The sequence below is a fragment of the Podarcis tiliguerta genome (genome assembly GCF_965153285.1).
Source record: "Podarcis tiliguerta genome assembly, chromosome: 5".
Lineage (NCBI taxonomy): Eukaryota > Metazoa > Chordata > Lepidosauria > Squamata > Lacertidae > Podarcis > Podarcis tiliguerta.
In genome coordinates this window covers 49532859-49550397 of record NC_139538.1, presented here as the reverse complement: position 1 = coordinate 49550397, position 17539 = coordinate 49532859, and the positions used below count along the sequence as shown (strand labels likewise).

The 17539-nt window shown below is 42.8% G+C and overlaps 1 protein-coding gene across 2 annotated transcripts in view; it reads right to left on the bottom strand.

The window, feature by feature from the left end:
* Positions 1 to 16838, bottom strand: part of ATRNL1 (attractin like 1) — a 475922-nt gene extending 459084 nt beyond the window's left edge. Inside the window, exon 1 of one of the 2 annotated variants that reach the window (XM_083441068.1) lies at positions 15055 to 16838. In XM_083441068.1, coding sequence (XP_083297194.1) covers positions 15055 to 15359 — 305 coding nt within the window. In that variant the 5' untranslated portion in view covers positions 15360 to 16838. The remainder of the gene's footprint in view (positions 1 to 15054) is intronic. The other variant, XM_083441069.1, reaches the window with a different exon arrangement.
* Between the last annotated feature and the right edge of the window lie 701 nt (positions 16839 to 17539).

Genomic DNA, 17539 nt, shown 5'->3' with positions numbered 1-17539 from the left:
TGCTAAAAACAGACAACTTATCCCAAATAAAAAACACTGTCATTCAAACTGTTCTCCAGACTGTGTTTCAGGATAAAATGACATCAAATAAAATTTTCAATACTTTTTTTTTTAGTTATGCACCCTATGGCTGTGTCTGTAGCCTGTAACCTAAGGTTTAGTAGTGTTTTGCAGAAGCTGTCAGTCAGAAACAGCAAGCAGAAAGTAAGAATGCTCAGGAGCAGCACTCCGGACTGCAACATTTTGTTGCAGCTCCTTGTTATATATGCATGTCTTCTTCGTTTTATATAAAACTCCAGAGATACAAACCAACCAGTAAAAGCAGGTTCAGCATAAGGCTGTCCAAGAGCTTAATCCTTTTATTTATTTATGGGCAGCCATAAAAATCAAACAACAACAAACTTGTACAGCTGTCCTCCATTTAGACCTTGAAACTCCTGGAACAGGAGGAAGTAAAATTGAGATGTAGTCCCAATGCTCCTGGCTTGTAGGAAGAAGTGCCTCATTGACCAGCATTAAATTGTGCTCTTATATATTACATCTCACCACATCACTACACAGCTGTGTATTAGTTCCTGATGAATCATCCATGAAAATTGAACCGTACACCCCTCAAGATCTTAAGGGAGAGGTGGACTAGCTTCAGACAGCAAAGTTCCATCCTCAGTGGGCTTATCATTGTAGAAAAATAGGCTAGGCTACGGTCTAAAGATTGGTTATATAAGGAAAATAATATGCTAAATGTGTAATGTGTCTGTAAACTTTGTTTCTGCCCTCTGTAAATCCTGCACTTGAAGCAATATGCTTATAGTCATACAAGCCACACAGGAGGAGACACAAAATAAGTGAAAACGAGAACCACCTAGTTGGGAAGGGCCAGAAGGGAATATCCCACCCAGTCCCACACCTTGAACCACTCAGTTTGCCTCTCCATCATCACAGATCCACCTCATACCCAGAATAAAATAAAGGGCTCCTGCAAGCCAATTACTGCTTAATACTGCATGCCTTCAAGTCATTGATTTTTCATCCGTCATTGGTATTTAGGACAAAAAAAGAAATTATACTACCATGAATGAAATATCACCTGATTTCTCCATTGGAAGAAACATGGCTAGAAACAAAGCATGACTGGAAATGTTACTTGAGGAATGTTAACTGACCTATTTTCCTCCCCTCAACTATTTCAGTTTGGCATCATAGGCTAGGAATGCTGTATGCAGTTTTAGTTGAGTGTAAATAAGACACAAAGGAGCTCCAGAAGCTCCGGGCAAGCATCCAGTATGTATTTTCTTATCACTGCTGAGGGCATAAGTCTCAACAAGAAAAGTGATGTTTGGGCTAATGACACCATAATGTTCAGTTCAGGATACAGTTCAATCTGTGAGCCTCAAATGATCCTTCATATTCTGCCTTTCTGGAACATATACATTCTGCAAAGGATGAGACAAATGCTTAGAATTTGAGTACTCAGTAAATCATTCACTCTACCCATACACACAGATCCAAAAAACAGGTGTGTGTGTGTGTGTGTGTCCCCACCGCAACAGGTGGAGGTTCTTCGTATACTTCCAATATGCTGGGTGAATGCCAAGCGGTGTCTTTTCTTTTTATTCAAACTAAGGTTTTTTGGTTCTGTTTCTTTCAATATTCCATTGAACTAAGTAATCCAGGTCCTGTTTCTTGCCATTAGGAATGAGTGAGTCTTTAAATTTCAGATGTCCCAATTTCTTATTTTTCCATTCTAAAATTCAGTTCTCCACACTTCTGTAGCAATTTGCCTTGGGGAAAAAAATCCTTAAAATTTGTCAGCATTTCAGTGCTAACTTCTAATAAGCACATGTTTCTATGCAATTCTGACTAATGAACACATTTCTACAAGCCATTTCCTCTAAGGTAATGATTTTTTGTATGTTATTTAAATAAATACATTCATTTTTATGCACATTCCTCACACACACACACACACACACACAAATATTGGTTAGAAAACTGCATCACAAAATTTGGGTATGTATTTCAAAGTATAACTGAGTTTTGGCTCTCAAATTGTTTCAGAAAGTGTGAATTAGTTAAGTTCATCCTGAAATGAGTACTGAATTTAATTCTGCCCCCCCCCAACTACTTGCCATAGAATTGTAGAGTTGGAAGGAACCATGAGGGTCATCTAGTCCAATGCCCTGCAATGCAGGAATCTTTTGTCCAATGTGTTGATGGTGTATTATAATTGTTTATAGGCTTTATTAATACATTGTGAACTATAACTGCTGTGGCCTGACTCTCACTGGTATTCTAATTTAATAATCCATTGCATTGCCACAGATTGATATAGATTTAATAAACAATTGATGAATTGATAAACAGCAATAAGGCCACGGGCTACACTGCTAAAACAAACTAAAAGCTTCAGGAAAGCAATGGTCTAAAAAACTTCCATTATTTATAAATTTATAAATGCAGGAGCATCCTATTAAGGCTGGGCAATATATCAATATATAATCCAAATCCAGTTTGAAGACCATATCATGATACTGGGTTTATAATTTGTGTTTTCTGTTATGAAGTCTATATGTTCCTGACTCATGGAGAATTTATTTTTAAAATAGTGTAACTTTTAAAATGTTAATGTTTCCTAAATTGCTTTTAGGTTTGTTTATCATGTCACAAAGAATCAGCATATTGCAGAAGTACACTAGATATATTCTTTACTGGTGTTTTCAGTAAGAGAAGAAGTAGGCCAGTGCATGCTCCCTCAGAATTAGGTCAAAATTTAAACAAGTCATTCACAAGCGATGCAGGTTTTAACATTCTGCCTGGTCTCCTCAGTATTCTATATTTTACTTGTAAAATTAGAATTTATTGTATAACTCCCAAATAAATCTGCATTTAGAAATTTAACAGGCTATTAGCAAGTTAAACTGAAAGCTAAATAAATACTGCACACTGAGATAAAATTATTGAACAACTTAGCAAATAGTAAATACTATCATCCTTCATAAGCAGTACCAATCTTATTAAACCATTAAAATATACATATCTCTGCAGTCCTTTCTGCAGGCAGGCAGGGATTTGGAGGAGAATGCAGAAATATTAATTTTCCACACTTTCCAAAAGAAAAAAACACTAACCAGATAGCAGTATAAAGTGCAGTTAGTCTCATCTGCAAGGTGGGCTATTTCCTTTGCAGATATTTAACATAGTATGCATTTCTATTAAAACCACTTGCAACCAGAGCACACTGTAGATAGAAGGCATTGGATTGGTCAACTAAAATACTTGTACCATACATGTATGAGCAATTGTGGAATAACCAGGAGTGAGCCTGGTCAGCATAAGAAACCCGTGCTCAGAGATTGTGGTCTCTTCCAACTCTTGTGGTCTCTTCCAACTCTCTTGTGGTCTCTTCCAACTCTATGATTCTATGATTCTATATGGTGTTTCCTGCTTGGCAGGGGGTTGGACTCGATGGCCCTTGTGGTCTCTTCCAACTCTATGATTCTATGATTCTATGAGATCTAAGAGATCGCCTTACCCCACATGTGCCCACTCACCCACTTCGATCCAGCAGAATTGGCACTCCTACAGCTCCCGCACAATACCCATTCTGCATTTTAAGGGCCCAATTGTTTAGTGTAGTAACACCTACAGTTTGGAACTCCCTGCCTATTGATATCAAGCAGACACCTTCACTGTTCTCTTTTTGGCACCTGCTAAGAACATTTTTGTTTAGACAAGCCTACCCAGATGCTTAGAAAGTTGAGGTAATTTTAATTTGCTTTAATGTTGCTTTTATTGTTTTACCTTTTTCAAAAGTGCTTTGAGATTGATTTGTTTTTTACAAGAAATGAATAAGTGAATGAATGAATCTTCATTGTGCATCGTATTAAGGACCAAGAAACTACAGAGCAGCACCTGAGGACAGCAAAAAGAGAAAATGGAAACTGTAGCTTCCAGTGGGTTGGGAAGGGTAATCACCATGTAATCACCATGTGAGGACAACTTGCAATGTTGTTGCTTAGTCGTTTAGTCGTGTCCGACTCTTCGTGACCCCCATGGACCAGAGCACGCCAGGCACTTCTGTCCTCCACTGCCTCCCACAGCTTGATCAAATTCATGCTGGTAGCTTCAGCATGAACACTATCCAACCATCTCATCCTCTGTCGTCCCCTTCTCCTTGTTCCCTCCATCTTTCCCAACATCAGGGTCGAAGGCTTTTGCATAGTCAATGAAGCAGAAGTAGATGTCTTTCTGGAACTCTCTAGCTTTCTCCATAATCCAGTGCATGTTTGCAATTTGGTCTCTGGTTCTTCTGCCTCTTCTAAATCCAGCTTGCACTTCTGGGAGTTCTCGATCCACATACTGCTTGAGCCTTCCTTGTAGAATTTTAAGCATAACCTTGCTAGCGTGTGAAATGAGTGCAACTGTGCGGTAGTTGGAGCATTCTGTGGCACTGCCCTTCTTTGGGATTGGGATGTAGACTGATCTTCTCCAATCCTCTGGCCACTGCTGAGTTTTCCAAACTTGCTGGCATATTGAGTGTAGCACCTTAACAGCATCATCTTTTAAAATTTTAAATAGTTCAGCTGGAATACCATCACTTCCACTGGCCTTGTTATTTGCAGTGCTTTCTAAGGCCCATTTAACTTCACTCTCCAGGATGTCTGGCTCAAGGTCAGCAACCACACTACCTGGAGTGTATGAGCCATCCATATCCTTCTGGTATAATTCCTCTATGTATTCTTGCCACCTCTTCTTGATGTCTTCTGCTTCTGTTAGGTCCTTACCACTTTTGTCCTTTATTATGGTAATCTTTGTACGAAATGTTCCTTTCACATCTCCAATTTTCTTGAACAGATCTCTGGTTCTTCCCATTCTGTTGTTTTCCTCTATTTCTTTGCATTGCTCGTTTAAGAAGGCCTTCCTGTCTCTCCTTGCTATTTTTTTCCTTGCTATTTTTTGGAAATCTGCATTCAATTTCCTGTATCTTTCACTATCTCCCTCGCATTTTGCTTGCCTTCTCTCCCCCGCTATTTGTAAGGCCTCGTTGGACAGCCACTTTGCTTTCTTGCATTTCCTTTTCATTGCTGCCTCCTGTATAATGTTGCGAGCCTCATCCATAGTTCTTCAGGCACTCTGTCCAGCAAATCTAAATCCTTAAACCTGTTCCTCACTTCCACTGTGTATTCATAAGGGATTTGGTTTAGATTGTATCTTACCGGCCCAGTGGTTTTTCCTACTTTCTTCAGTTTAAGCTTGAATTTTGCTGTAAGAAGCTGATGATCTGAGCCACAGTCAGCTCCAAGTCTTGTTTTTGCTGACTGTATAGAGCTTCTCCATCTTTGGCTGCAGAGAATATAATCAATCTGATTTCGATGCTGCCCATCTGGTGATGTCCATGTGTAGGGTCGTCTCTTGTGTTGTTGGAAAAGAGTGTTTGTGATGACCAGCTTGTTCTCTTGACAGAACTCTATTAGCCTTTGCCCTGCTTCGTTTTGCTCTCCAAGGCCAAACTTGCCAATTGTTCCTTTTATCTCTTGATTCCCTACTTTAGCATTCCAATCCCCTATAACGAGAAGAACATCCTTCTTTGGTGTCACTTCTATAAGGTCTTGTAAGTCTTCATAGAATTGGTCAATTTCAGTTTCTTCAGCACCAGTAGTTGGTGCATAAACTTGGATTACTGTGATGTTAAAAGGTCTGCCTTGGATTCGTATTGAGATCATTCTATCATTTTTGAGATTGTATCCCAGTACAGCTTTCGCCACTCTTTTGTTGACTATGAGGGCCACTCCATTTATTTTACAGGTTTCTTGCCCACGGTAGTAGATATGATAGTCATCCGAACTGAATTCGCCCATTCCCGTCCATTTTAGTTCACTGATGCCCAGAATGTAAATATTTATTCTTGCCATCTTATTTTTGACCACATCCAACTTACCCAGGTTCATGGTTCTTACATTCCAGGTTCCTATGCAATATTTTTCTTTACAGCATTGGACTTTCCTTTCGCTTCCATGCATATCCGCAACTGAGCGTCCTTTCGGCTTTGGCCCAGCCGCTTCATCAGCTCTGGATCTACTTGTACTTGTCCTCAGCTCTTCCCCAGTAGCATGTTGGACATCTTCCGACCTGAGGGGCTCATCTTCCAGCGTCATAACTTTTATATGCCTGTTGTCTTTGTCCATGGAGTTTTCTTGGCAGGGATACTGGAGTGGCTTGCCGGTTCCTGCTCCAGGTGGATCACGTTTGGTCAAAACTCTCCACTATGACCTGTTCATCTTGGGTGCCCTGATCGGCATAGTTCATAGCTTCTCTGAGTTATTCAAGCCCCTTCGCCACGGCAAGGCAGTGATCCATGAAGGGGCAACTTGCAATATGTCTGCACGAATACTAGGAAGCAACAGGAGTCAGGGAAACTTCAATAGATGTATTTATTTGTAAACAGCAGATCAACAACTCAACATGGCAGTTAGAACTTGCTATTTGGATAAAACTAAAGTTTCAACTAGTCCCCACTAAACTTTGGATGGAATCACACCCAGAGAGACGTGGGGAGTTTCTATCACAGACACATATTGTAAAGAGACATGACAGACAGACACACACACACACACACACACACACACTATAGAAAGTTTCTAATAGTCCTCAAACTATTTGAGAGAATTACTTTAGCAAAACCACCCCACTTCCCAGGGCGGCGGAGTTGCAGGCTGGCCACGAGCTCTCCCCGTGTACAGCAGGGGGGCGTGGCGATGCTTCCCACATCATTGGGAGCCCCGGCCTCGTCACGCCCCACAGCCAACCAATCGGGTGACTTGGGGCGTGGCATACCTGATTTAAACCCTGTGCAGCCAGGGCTCTGCCTCCTTTCTCCTCCTGCACTGGATCTCCCACCCTCCCGCTCTATTTTCATGTGCTCACCATCTTGGCCTTGCTATGGACTATGGTTGGTCTCCTGTTGAGGGGGCCAGGTAGGAATTTTCCCACTTGGCAAACTGGCACCAGTCATGTGGTTTTCGCCTGCCTTGTAGCAATCGTCACAACTTTGTAAGGTTTGGCGGTTAGGCATTGGTAAACCTGTTTTATGGGAGGGGAGGTTGTGGCCTTCCGTTAAGGGTATTCCGTTAAAGGGATCCTGGGATGTGGATCCTGTCCAAAGCCAGGATATGGGCTAGGGCCATGCCATGACCTCATTGGGGACCCTGGGGGAGCTCACAGTTGATGTACATCAACAGGGCTACCCCTACTGGTGATTGACCCTTGTGAGACTACCTGCATGACGGGCAGGAGTCAGATATAGTTGGTTCACTTCCGATGCCTAAGCCAGGGGTGGCCAACTCCAGAGGAACTGAGATTTACTTTCAGAATTAAAATCTGGCAGTGATCTACTCCCTTTTGGGGGGTTCAGGTCAAAGTTGTTGAGCTTTTTTAGGGGTGGGAACTACCCCGTTTTATGTCCATTTTGTGGGGGTACTTTTAAGGGGGAGGGGGTTAGTTGCCAAAAAACAACAACAGTGCTGTGGGAGCATTTTGCCACACAGCAAAAACTCTGTCTTCCGTTACAGAGATCAGGAGAAAATCCAGGCAGGAGAGAGGGGGCCAGGCCAGGTACTCTTAGGCAAAAGCAAAGGAAAATGAGTCCGCGATCAACAGCGATCGACTGCAACCTCCCAGGGATCGACCAGTCGATCCCGATCGACCTGTTGAACATCCCTGGCCTAAGCCAATACCACTCACATCTGTAACCAATAAAGTTGTAGCCTTATTTATCCCATTAACCCAAAATATTGATGTCCATGTGTTTCATTATCTAAGAAAGGTGGTGTGGCTCAGGACCTTGCCATGAAATTCAAATTTGAGAGCCAATTTGTCAATTCAGGAGATAATGGATCTTACTCAGAACTGCAAGCATGGCTCTGTCAAATGCTAATAAATATTTGAAAATACTAATCACCACCTCTGTTTCATATTATACATCCAATTCAGCTGAATTCAATCCTAATAGCCACATGTGGAAATGGGCTTCTGCTTACTTGTTGAAGCTGGAAGTGAAGGTGTAAATCAAGATGCCTATACACATGCAGCTGATGGTTGCCCATGCATGCTGCATTACATTCAATCACATGTGCATTGAGATGCACATCTGAATGTGCATTCCCATCATTGTGCAACTAGTCATGCATAATCACATGTGACTAGAACTGCACCTGGGCATTAATATTTTATCAATGTTAAGCTCACTTGAGCGTTATAGCCGTTATAACACATGACAAGAATCTTCATATAAGCATGACAGATCAGTTGACTACTGTATTAGCTTCAGGGGGAAGGGCAGTCATTTTAAAGTAAAAGCACACTAAGATCTGGAAGATAATAGTATCTTCCTTAAAACCATCAGTAAAGCTTCTTCTACAAATATTTGGACATAGCTAAAAGAATATTTCTACATGGTTTCAGTGAGGCATATGCCAGTTTCTAGTTTCAACTTCTTAAAAAGGTTTTTAAAGGCCAATAATTTTCAGTGTTCTAATATGACCCCATAAATTATAGAGGAAATCACCATGTAATCAAATAAAAGTCAAGGATAGATAACTATATAGGTTTTCAACTTCCTATGGCTCTGTGCTGGAGATGTACATTTGACATCAAGCTGATTTCAGATGTATCTGGTGAAACTCAGGGATACTGGCAATACTGGGGAAATGTAGTAAACAGAATAAATCAAATTACTGGGATAAAGTACCAACAGAGTCTTCTGTTCTTAGGTAAGCTTGACAGTGTGCACTCAGTTTAATGTTGCTAAACAGTATTATAACACATTTGCTGGCAGCTCAAAACTGGAGGAAGAGGGAAATAGGAATGGAAAAGTAATAAAGCTGGTGATGCCTTTTGATACAGGAGTTTGCTATCTGCCTGCTGAATTGGGAGTGCCAATGGCAGAAGAAAAGACAGAGGTCCCTGCTGGGTGATTACCTTACTGGGAATAGAATTGGATTCCCTTCACCAGTACTGCCACCTGTCTTCCTGGTGGCAAAGCTTAGGCTTGGGGCCATTTCTGTGGGAAGGATACATCAGTTAATGCTTAAGAACCTGCAGAAATCAGTGGCTACCTTAACTCTGCCTGTCAAGCGATAGCTCTTGGTCAAGCCCTCTTGCATAGATTTTGTGATGCAATGGAGTACCTCAGTTAACCTCACAAGATAATCTACGGTTCCAGGGACATGAGGCTGGAATTGGCTGTCTGATAAAATAAAATAAAAAGGTATGAGCACAATAGTATTTCCTTTTGGAGACAAGATTTGTTGCTGGAAAAGGAACTCGGTTGCAGTTGGGTCAGCTGGCTTTGAGGTTATTTCCCAGGACAAATGGTGTTCTGCTATATTGTCCTAGAACTGGGTTAATAAAGGCTTAAGCAGGGGTTTAACTTTTTGGAGTTTTCCCTTTTGTAGTGGCAATTTGGCAGTGGCCTCCTGATTTGGTTAACTCAGTTGCCCACTTTTGATGTGACAACCGGGCCACAATCCATCAATAAGTCTCTTACATCTAAGCACTCTAGAGTCATGTCCATGGTTGGGACCTTTGTGCTCTGTTGTCTCCTTTTCAGTTTGATCTTTCTTGCTCACCATGTTTTAGAACTCAGCATTGCACTGCCAATGTGTTGTCACAGAACCAGATGACACATTTTCAGGAGTGTACCCTAATGACCTGGAAAGAACTGGAGTTTATGCCAGTAGAGCTATGAAATCTTGGAAGACTGAGGCAGACAGGGTCATAAAGTTGCCACTTGAACAAACTATTGCAGAACAGGCATGGAGTTCAGTGTTTTTTCAGATCCTCAAAGGGTTCTTGCAGGAGTGGCCAGTTCCAGTGGAGCAGCTAATGGAGTTCTGTGTGGCTCTCAAACCATGAAAGGTAAGTTGGGCACCTTAGAGTTTGGTGCCAAGGTGCAAGGCACAGACATGGACGTAGCCAAAGGGGGATGGGGGGCAGCTGCCCCCATAAATCAATAAAAATATTTCACTAACTAAAGTTCTCTCTCCCCCTACAAAAGCCTGCCCTCCCCCAACAAAAATCTTGGCTATGCCCATGGGCGCAGGCATGCTTTTTAACTCTAAGGAGGTGTTGCATCCTTCACAGTTATCCAACTTGGGTGATAAAAATTGTGCTTGATTAATGACAAGGCACTTATTTACAGGCCTGTATTGACTCTGGTATCATGGGGCGACAGTGGCCAGGGGTTCTCAGCTTGCTTTAGTTTCCATTATACCTATGTGCATCCATGTTTCTATCACCTTCTCACTTGATGCTTTTAATACCGGTAAGTAGGCTGTTATCATTTTATTTATCAATTTATTGTATTGGTTTTCATGTTGCTATAATGAGTATTCTTCAAGAATTTGTAATTTTAACTTATCTCCCATTATTCTTGTATATTTCCTAGTACTTGGAACTGCAGTGGCCTCAGGGCAAGCTGATAATAGCAGGCAGAATGAGGTCCTTAGGCATGTTAGAGAAAACATGAACTAAAAATTGCTGCTGCCTGACACCAGATTTCAACATACCAGATAGAAAATAGCTGATACTAAACCGATGGGAAAGGGATCCTTTTGCTTTCCATTTCTAAGCAAGTTTCACATGGAGAGATCATGGAAGAGATTCCACCCACCCTAAACACAGCTTATATTGTTCTGCTTTTCTTTGCTTCACACACGGAGAACCACTGATCTAAGCAACAGCAGCAAAAGTACGGAACAACAATATTATTTAGTTAATATCAGAAAATCTTGATAGTTCACCAGACGCAGTAAAGACACCTGCATATAATATATATAGTATGTTTGCTATGTCTATGTTCTTCAAAATCCCTTTAAAGCCTTTCTTTTATCATGCAAACACACACACACTTAGCTGTGTCAGTCCATAAGAGTAAACTTCATAATCCACGGATGGGCAATATCTTTATTGTAACCAGTCAAAATGCCACAAACTCCTTTTTTATGTCACACTTTGCCTAAGAAAGAGTTATTGGGAATTCAAAAACTTGTACGTAATACTTTTGTGACATCTTGGTTTGTGCCAATAAAGGTACTGCCCAATGGAGGGTTCTCTCCCTGCAATTTGTGTGCTATGCTAATACTAATTCTGTTTTGGAAAGGTTAATTTCATTTGACCTTTGGCTGTGAAAAAAACAAGAGACTGGAAGCCTAATAGTTTAATAGAGATATGCTTATTTTTATGGTAAAAAATCAAGTTGACCCCTAGTTGTTTCTTCCTCATCCTTTATCCATCCCTGAACAGCATTTAAAGAATAATCTTACAATCTTAACGAATTCCCTATAGAGGAAATGCTATGTTACCATGGAATCAGTCAATTAACTTTGACACATGCTTACCAAGATTGATCAATCATTTCTGATGTCTGCCTGCTAAGTTATTGTTTTTCAGGAATGGAGAGGAAATCTCACATGAGATTAACACCCAAATTGCCTAAACTGATACTGCCCTGGTGTCAATACCAGCAGCATTTGCTAATGCCAATCACTCATTACACAATGAGTTAAGCTTGCTGCATATCCTCTTGGTTCGCGTCATATAAGATAGGAATCAAGAAAGAACAAGAGTCTTATTTTACTGAATTCTTTTACAGATCATACAAGAAACACAAACCTTTACAAATTAAATTTATATATTTTTAACATCATTGAAAATTAACACATTAACACTTCAAAACAATGTATTTAAGTTAGGGCTCTTTTATATAAATTATACAATTAAGCCTTTTAAACACACACAAACAAAGGCTGTTTTAGAAAGAAAACTGAATGCAATGCTAATATATTAAAAGCAAAACCCTTAATTTAGAACAACTTATATCAAGCCATATGATGCAATCTGGGAAATACCTGAAGTACAAAAATTAAACCATGTTTCAAATTTGGCTTTTTCTCTGTCATATTTTAAATTAACCAACCCCGGCAATGGGAGCTGGGTTTAGAGCAGGGGTAAGCAAACTTTTTCAGCAGAGGGCCAGTCCACTGTCCCTCAGACCTTGTGGGGAGCCGGACTATATTTGGGGGTGGGGGGAAATGATGCAAGAGCACCACGAGCCCTGGTGGCTGCTTACCTGTGTCTTGCAAGCGGCAGGGGCTGGTGGCGGTGGTGGTGGCGGAGGGACGATGAGCAGTGCGTGAAAGGGATCCGGAGAGGGGCTGCTTAAAATGGCAGCCGCTTGAGCACTGCTGCTGCTGGCACCAACAAAGCCCAGCCCCCTTCCTCCTCTAGGCAGGGCAGGGAGAAGCCAGGAGGGAGGAGGCGCCGCCACCACTGTGTGAGGGAGGGAGGGAAAGAACGCATGCACTGGCGAGCCACATGGCAATTCCCGGACCGTCCACGGGCCGGATCCAGAACGCAATTGGGCCTGACCTGGCCCGCGGGCCTTAGTTTGCCTACCCATGGTTTAGAGTGTAAGAACTGTGCCTTATATAGTTTATAATATATCTGTTTGGGATTCTTGTGTGCTACTGCGCCTGGTTTATACAGCCCTCAATGGATCAGGACCCAAATATATAGTATGTAAGAGTGCCTTCTCCATTACCAGCCAACTAAGTTGAAGATTGGCAAGGGAGAGCTCTATCCACAGTCCCAGTAGTGGACCTACATTTTTGGGAGCCTGAAGCTTGAACTGTCATGGAGGCCTCTTCAAAACCAGCAACGAGGTCTGTTATCTTCTTCACCGGGGTTGTTCCATGACAGATCACACACTTTTACAAACTACTGAGCTACTGACTCACAAACCTGGAATTGTTGAAATATATACATTTTTAAAAATCAGTCAGTCATGTGATTTAAACTGGGTCTAACAGACACAACATTTTTAAGCAATGCAGACTAAAGTCGCTTCTGGGGTCCGCCTGGGATTAGGGGCCCTGAAGCTTAAGATTCATTAGTTTCATAGTAGATTCCCCCCCGCCCGCCCCTACACGGTCCCAATCAGATTTTGAGGAGACAATTTGCATCGAAGGGCCTTCTCTGTGGTGGAACTCTAACTCTGGAATTGTCACTCTCACTCTGCAGACATCAACTGAAACATTTTTATTTTTGTAGAATAACCATGGAGTATTTAATCCTCAGCAACTACATTTGAAACAGTGCTTTAAGGTGTTGTAAATATCTATTTTTAAGATTATGGTTTTACTGTTTATGCAGTTATGCTTCTATGTTTGTTGTACATTGCCCTGAGCCCCTTTAGAGGAAAGTCAATTGATAAATATTTTAAATAAATTGAACTTCAAGTCTTGTGAGATACTTCATCGGGTATGTGGTTTGTTCTGCTATGCTTCAGATACAGAAACAGTTGTATCTTATATCAAAATACTTCAATACTACAATAAAGGTGCATTATAACCCTTCTTTTTCATATTAACTTTACAGCATTTACAGAATCCCAAACCTATTTTTCATTAATAGAACAATAATGACATCAATAACACTTTCAAAGTCATTCAACACAGAGATAAAACAAAAACTTGCAAGTTTATTTTTATACTTTACCATAAGTCCTCAAGTTTTCCTCATTAAAACACTCTTCTGCTAATGGAGAATTATACCTTGAACATTCAGCTAAATATGCCCAACGCTAACTTGGAAAAAGCATTACAATATTCTACAAGCAAGCTTTAGGTAATGTTCCCTCTGTCAGTTTCACTTTCTTCATGCAAATATTGTGTGTGACAAAGAATAAATCCTTTAATACTAAACAACCAAGAAAATCCCCCTATTATAGTATCATTACTGGAGGTACTGATTATTGTAGACATTAGCTAAGGGATACATTATCATCTGGAAATTTTACTTGTCTTAAATTATCAGAGACTTAGACTAAGGTATAAAATAGAATGCAGTTGACACTCAGATAAAATTAACTGTTTTGAAGGAATCACATTCTAATCCCTAAATGCAGACTTTCTGAGTGGAACTACATAGTAAGAAAAACTTATTTTGTGGATTGTTACAAGACAAACAAGAGCTTGGTCATCAAAATATGAACTCTGCAGAATGTTTCTTTCTCAAGCAAGCAAGTAGCTCACCACATACATCAATAAAAATGAGAATGAGCAAAAAACTGTACTCCTGTAAAATATGGATTCTAGCCAGCTCTCTTATCAGATGAGCTGTTTTAATGTCTGGTTTTCCCAGCTGCCCAGAAATTGTGTGTGTAAATACACACATGTTGCCTTATTTTAACACCTAGCTGTTAAAATTATCTTAGATTATAAATCTCAATTAAGTGCACAAAGGTAAATATTGATTCCCACTTTTACACACTGCACAAAAAGAAAGCATGCAGAAGCAAATGAATCTGCACAAGGTAACTGCTCAGATCAGTAGCAGAAGTGGGATGAAATCCTTGCATTACTAACCTTTACTCCATAACTCTAGCCACAAAACTGCACAGGTTCCTCTTTTTAAGCATGTTTCATATAAATAAACAAGCTACTACAACTTATATCCACAGCACACAGTCCTTAGTGTGCACCACACATCCAAACCACTATTTTCAATCCTCTTTTGCTGTCTATGACTCACTCATTCTGCTTTAACAGATGAGGTTTCTTGAATTACTGGGGATTACTATAACCTTCAGAGAAAGCTGGCTAGTTTGATAATGAGTGAAACGCATTTAAACAGGGTTAGGTGTAGATTAATATATTACACCTTTGTGAGAGAACTTGGATGAACAGTATTGGGGGAGAGGAACATTAAATGGAATAAAAACCTTTGCTTTGAAGGAAAGACCTTAAGAATTAACTTTTTCTCTCTTTTTTCAGGGAGATAGAATTATCGCTCTCATGATCATATCAAAGGGAAAGTCCCTATCAGATTCCTCCTTGTCTTCTTATTAAAAGCAAGCACACGATGATCTAGGGATTCTTGGCAGACGGCTTTAGTTTTTGTACTTCTGCAAAGACACTTTGGGTATAAAACATAAAGGCAGGAAAAGGAAAAAGGGGGTGGGGGGAAAGAGTATGATCAGATGATAGTGACACTTACTTGAACCTGCCTTGGCAGTGCTGGCACTGGTCTCCTACCCAGCCTTGGTCACAGATGCAGGTAGAATTCATACATCGGCCCGAGAAGCAGGAGGTCCTCTCGCAAGGCTTCGACTGGGAGACTTGGGCATACAGCACCAGGTACAGTAATCCATAGAAAAGCAGCCAATTGTGCATATCCAGAAGGGTGGCGAAGCAGTAGGAGGAGCAAGAAAAAGGTCTCCAGGCTCCAGAGATCACAGGAGGGCCTCCTATCCTGCGCAGGACTTTCCCCAAAGGATCCAGCATCTTTGCCACAGAGCACATCCGCAAGAGCCGGGACCCGGTGCGCGGAGGGGGGCGGGCGGGCCGGGAAGCGAGATTAACCCAGTTCCTTGTGCAGGTCTGACGAGGAGGAAAACAAGCCCCGCCGCTCCAGGAACATCACCCAGGTCAGGGAGAGAGCGAGTTGAACGCAGAGATGAGGAGGAGCAGAGACTGCGCGCCCCCTCCTCAAAAAAAGAGAAGCAGCACAAAACAAGAGACCGATGGGGAAAATGTGTCCTGAAGAGAACTGGTTAATTCGGTCTATAGTGCGAAATAAGGGAGACCGCCAAGCCCTGCTTCCCCCTCCGTCTGTCCACAGGCTCCTCACAACACCTCCCGTTTATCCCTCAGGTGAAACGACGCCACCACCAGCAGCAGCAGCAGCCTTCCCGCCTCTTCTTCCTCGTCGTCCTCAGGGCTCATTGCCTCCGTCTTCCATGGACTCCTTCCTGACCTTGTCGCTTCCCCTCACGACATGCCCCCGTTCAACCCACCCAGGGTAACGCTGCTGCTGCTGCTCCTCAACCGCCCCCCCCCCAATATATATATATATATCTCCCTCTCTCCGCAACCCCCTTTCTCAGTCTCCTTTGTAGCTCGCCCCCTTTAAGCAGCAACAGCCGGGCAAGGACGGCGGTGGAAGGGATGCTTCTTCCTCCCACAGGCGGGCGGGCTGCTGAGAGAGGCGCCCTCAGGATCCCCTCAGAGCCTCCCGCCCCAAGTGGGCCCCGAGTTCCTCGCCCGCCCGTCCGTCCCCGCCGAGATGGGGCAAGGGGCGCGCGCTTGCTTACTTAAAAGCCCTCTCCTCCTGTCCCAGCTGACAGTTTGGAAGCAGCCATTTTTAAAAGGCTAATTGGTAATCTGCTTTTTTCCGAGGCGGGCGGCTCGCTGGGGCTGAATCCCTCCTCTTCCTCCCCCCCCCCCTTCCCGCTCCGCCGGGTCTGTGCAGAGCCCGTCCCTCTCTCTCTGGACTGCCAGGCCCCTCCTCAGCCAGCGCGGGAGAAAGCAGGAATTCCCCGCGGCTCCGTCCCCGTCGCTTCAGGCCACTCGTTGCTGAAGCAACTGCGCCGAGAAAGGGTTTGGGGGGCTCCGAGCCCCGCTCCCAGCTGGAAGTGAAGGGGAAGAGGAGGCGCAGAGGCTTCTGCTAGCGCCGGATTCCCTCCCTCTCTCCCCCTCCCCGCCCTCTCCGAAAGTTCCTGTCCCAGCCGCCCCAGAAGGAAGCCTCAGGAAGGGCACGAGCGTCGCCCCGCCGCCTTTTTGGAGGCAGCAGAAAGGATTGCAACGCCGTGTGTATCTGTTTCCCCTCCTGCTGCTGCTGCTGCTTCAGCCTCCCCTACAGCTTTGCAGGGGAGTCGTGCCGAGAAACTACCACACAAAGAAGAGCTGAGCATGTGCAGCAGCGAAGCCCCCTTAAAGGCGCAGCGCATTGCTCCATTGCATCACTTTGGAGCGTGACACGAGAGAGAGGGAGAGAAACCGCTACTTGGTCGGGAGGGGGGCGGGAGCCGCCGCCGTCGCTTTTCCACATGGAAGATCGGAAGAGCGTGTCATCTTTTCCAACAAGGGAGAAAACAAGTTCCTGAACTTCTCATACGCAGGCACACAAAGCGGGTGGGGGTGGGGAGAGGCAAGCCTGGGAGCTTTCTCAGAAATATTTTGCCGGCGCAGTGACTCAGGGTAATAAAATTAAAACAAAAACAGGATGAGAAACAGCAGCACAAGAATGATTATTATTAGTCTGGTTGACTTGAGTGTACTTTGCATTTACTCCCCCCCCCTCCTCCGCGGTACTGCTCCCAATGGGAGCCTTCAACAGCTGCATTCAATGGGTGGAGTTTGCACACGTCATTGCTATATCTTCATGTCAGGGTAGGCTTCAACTTTTGAATGTCTACCTGCTGTGAAGATGCTACGTGAAGGCACAGTGGGCGCTCCACAAAAGGACAGTTCTAGGATCTCTTGCAATTCTTTTTCTGAAGAAAACCACCAGAGTACGGTACTTTCAAGAGCTACACACACTTTTAAAACTACACTCTCTGAAGTTACAAACATTTACTCTAAACAAAGGATGTAAGCATTTATATATACAGTTCAAGCATTTTGATATTTGTTGACTGAGCACTTTTTAAATACTGTTCTAAAATGTGTTACTTTCTACTGACTTCTTTTAACACTTCAAC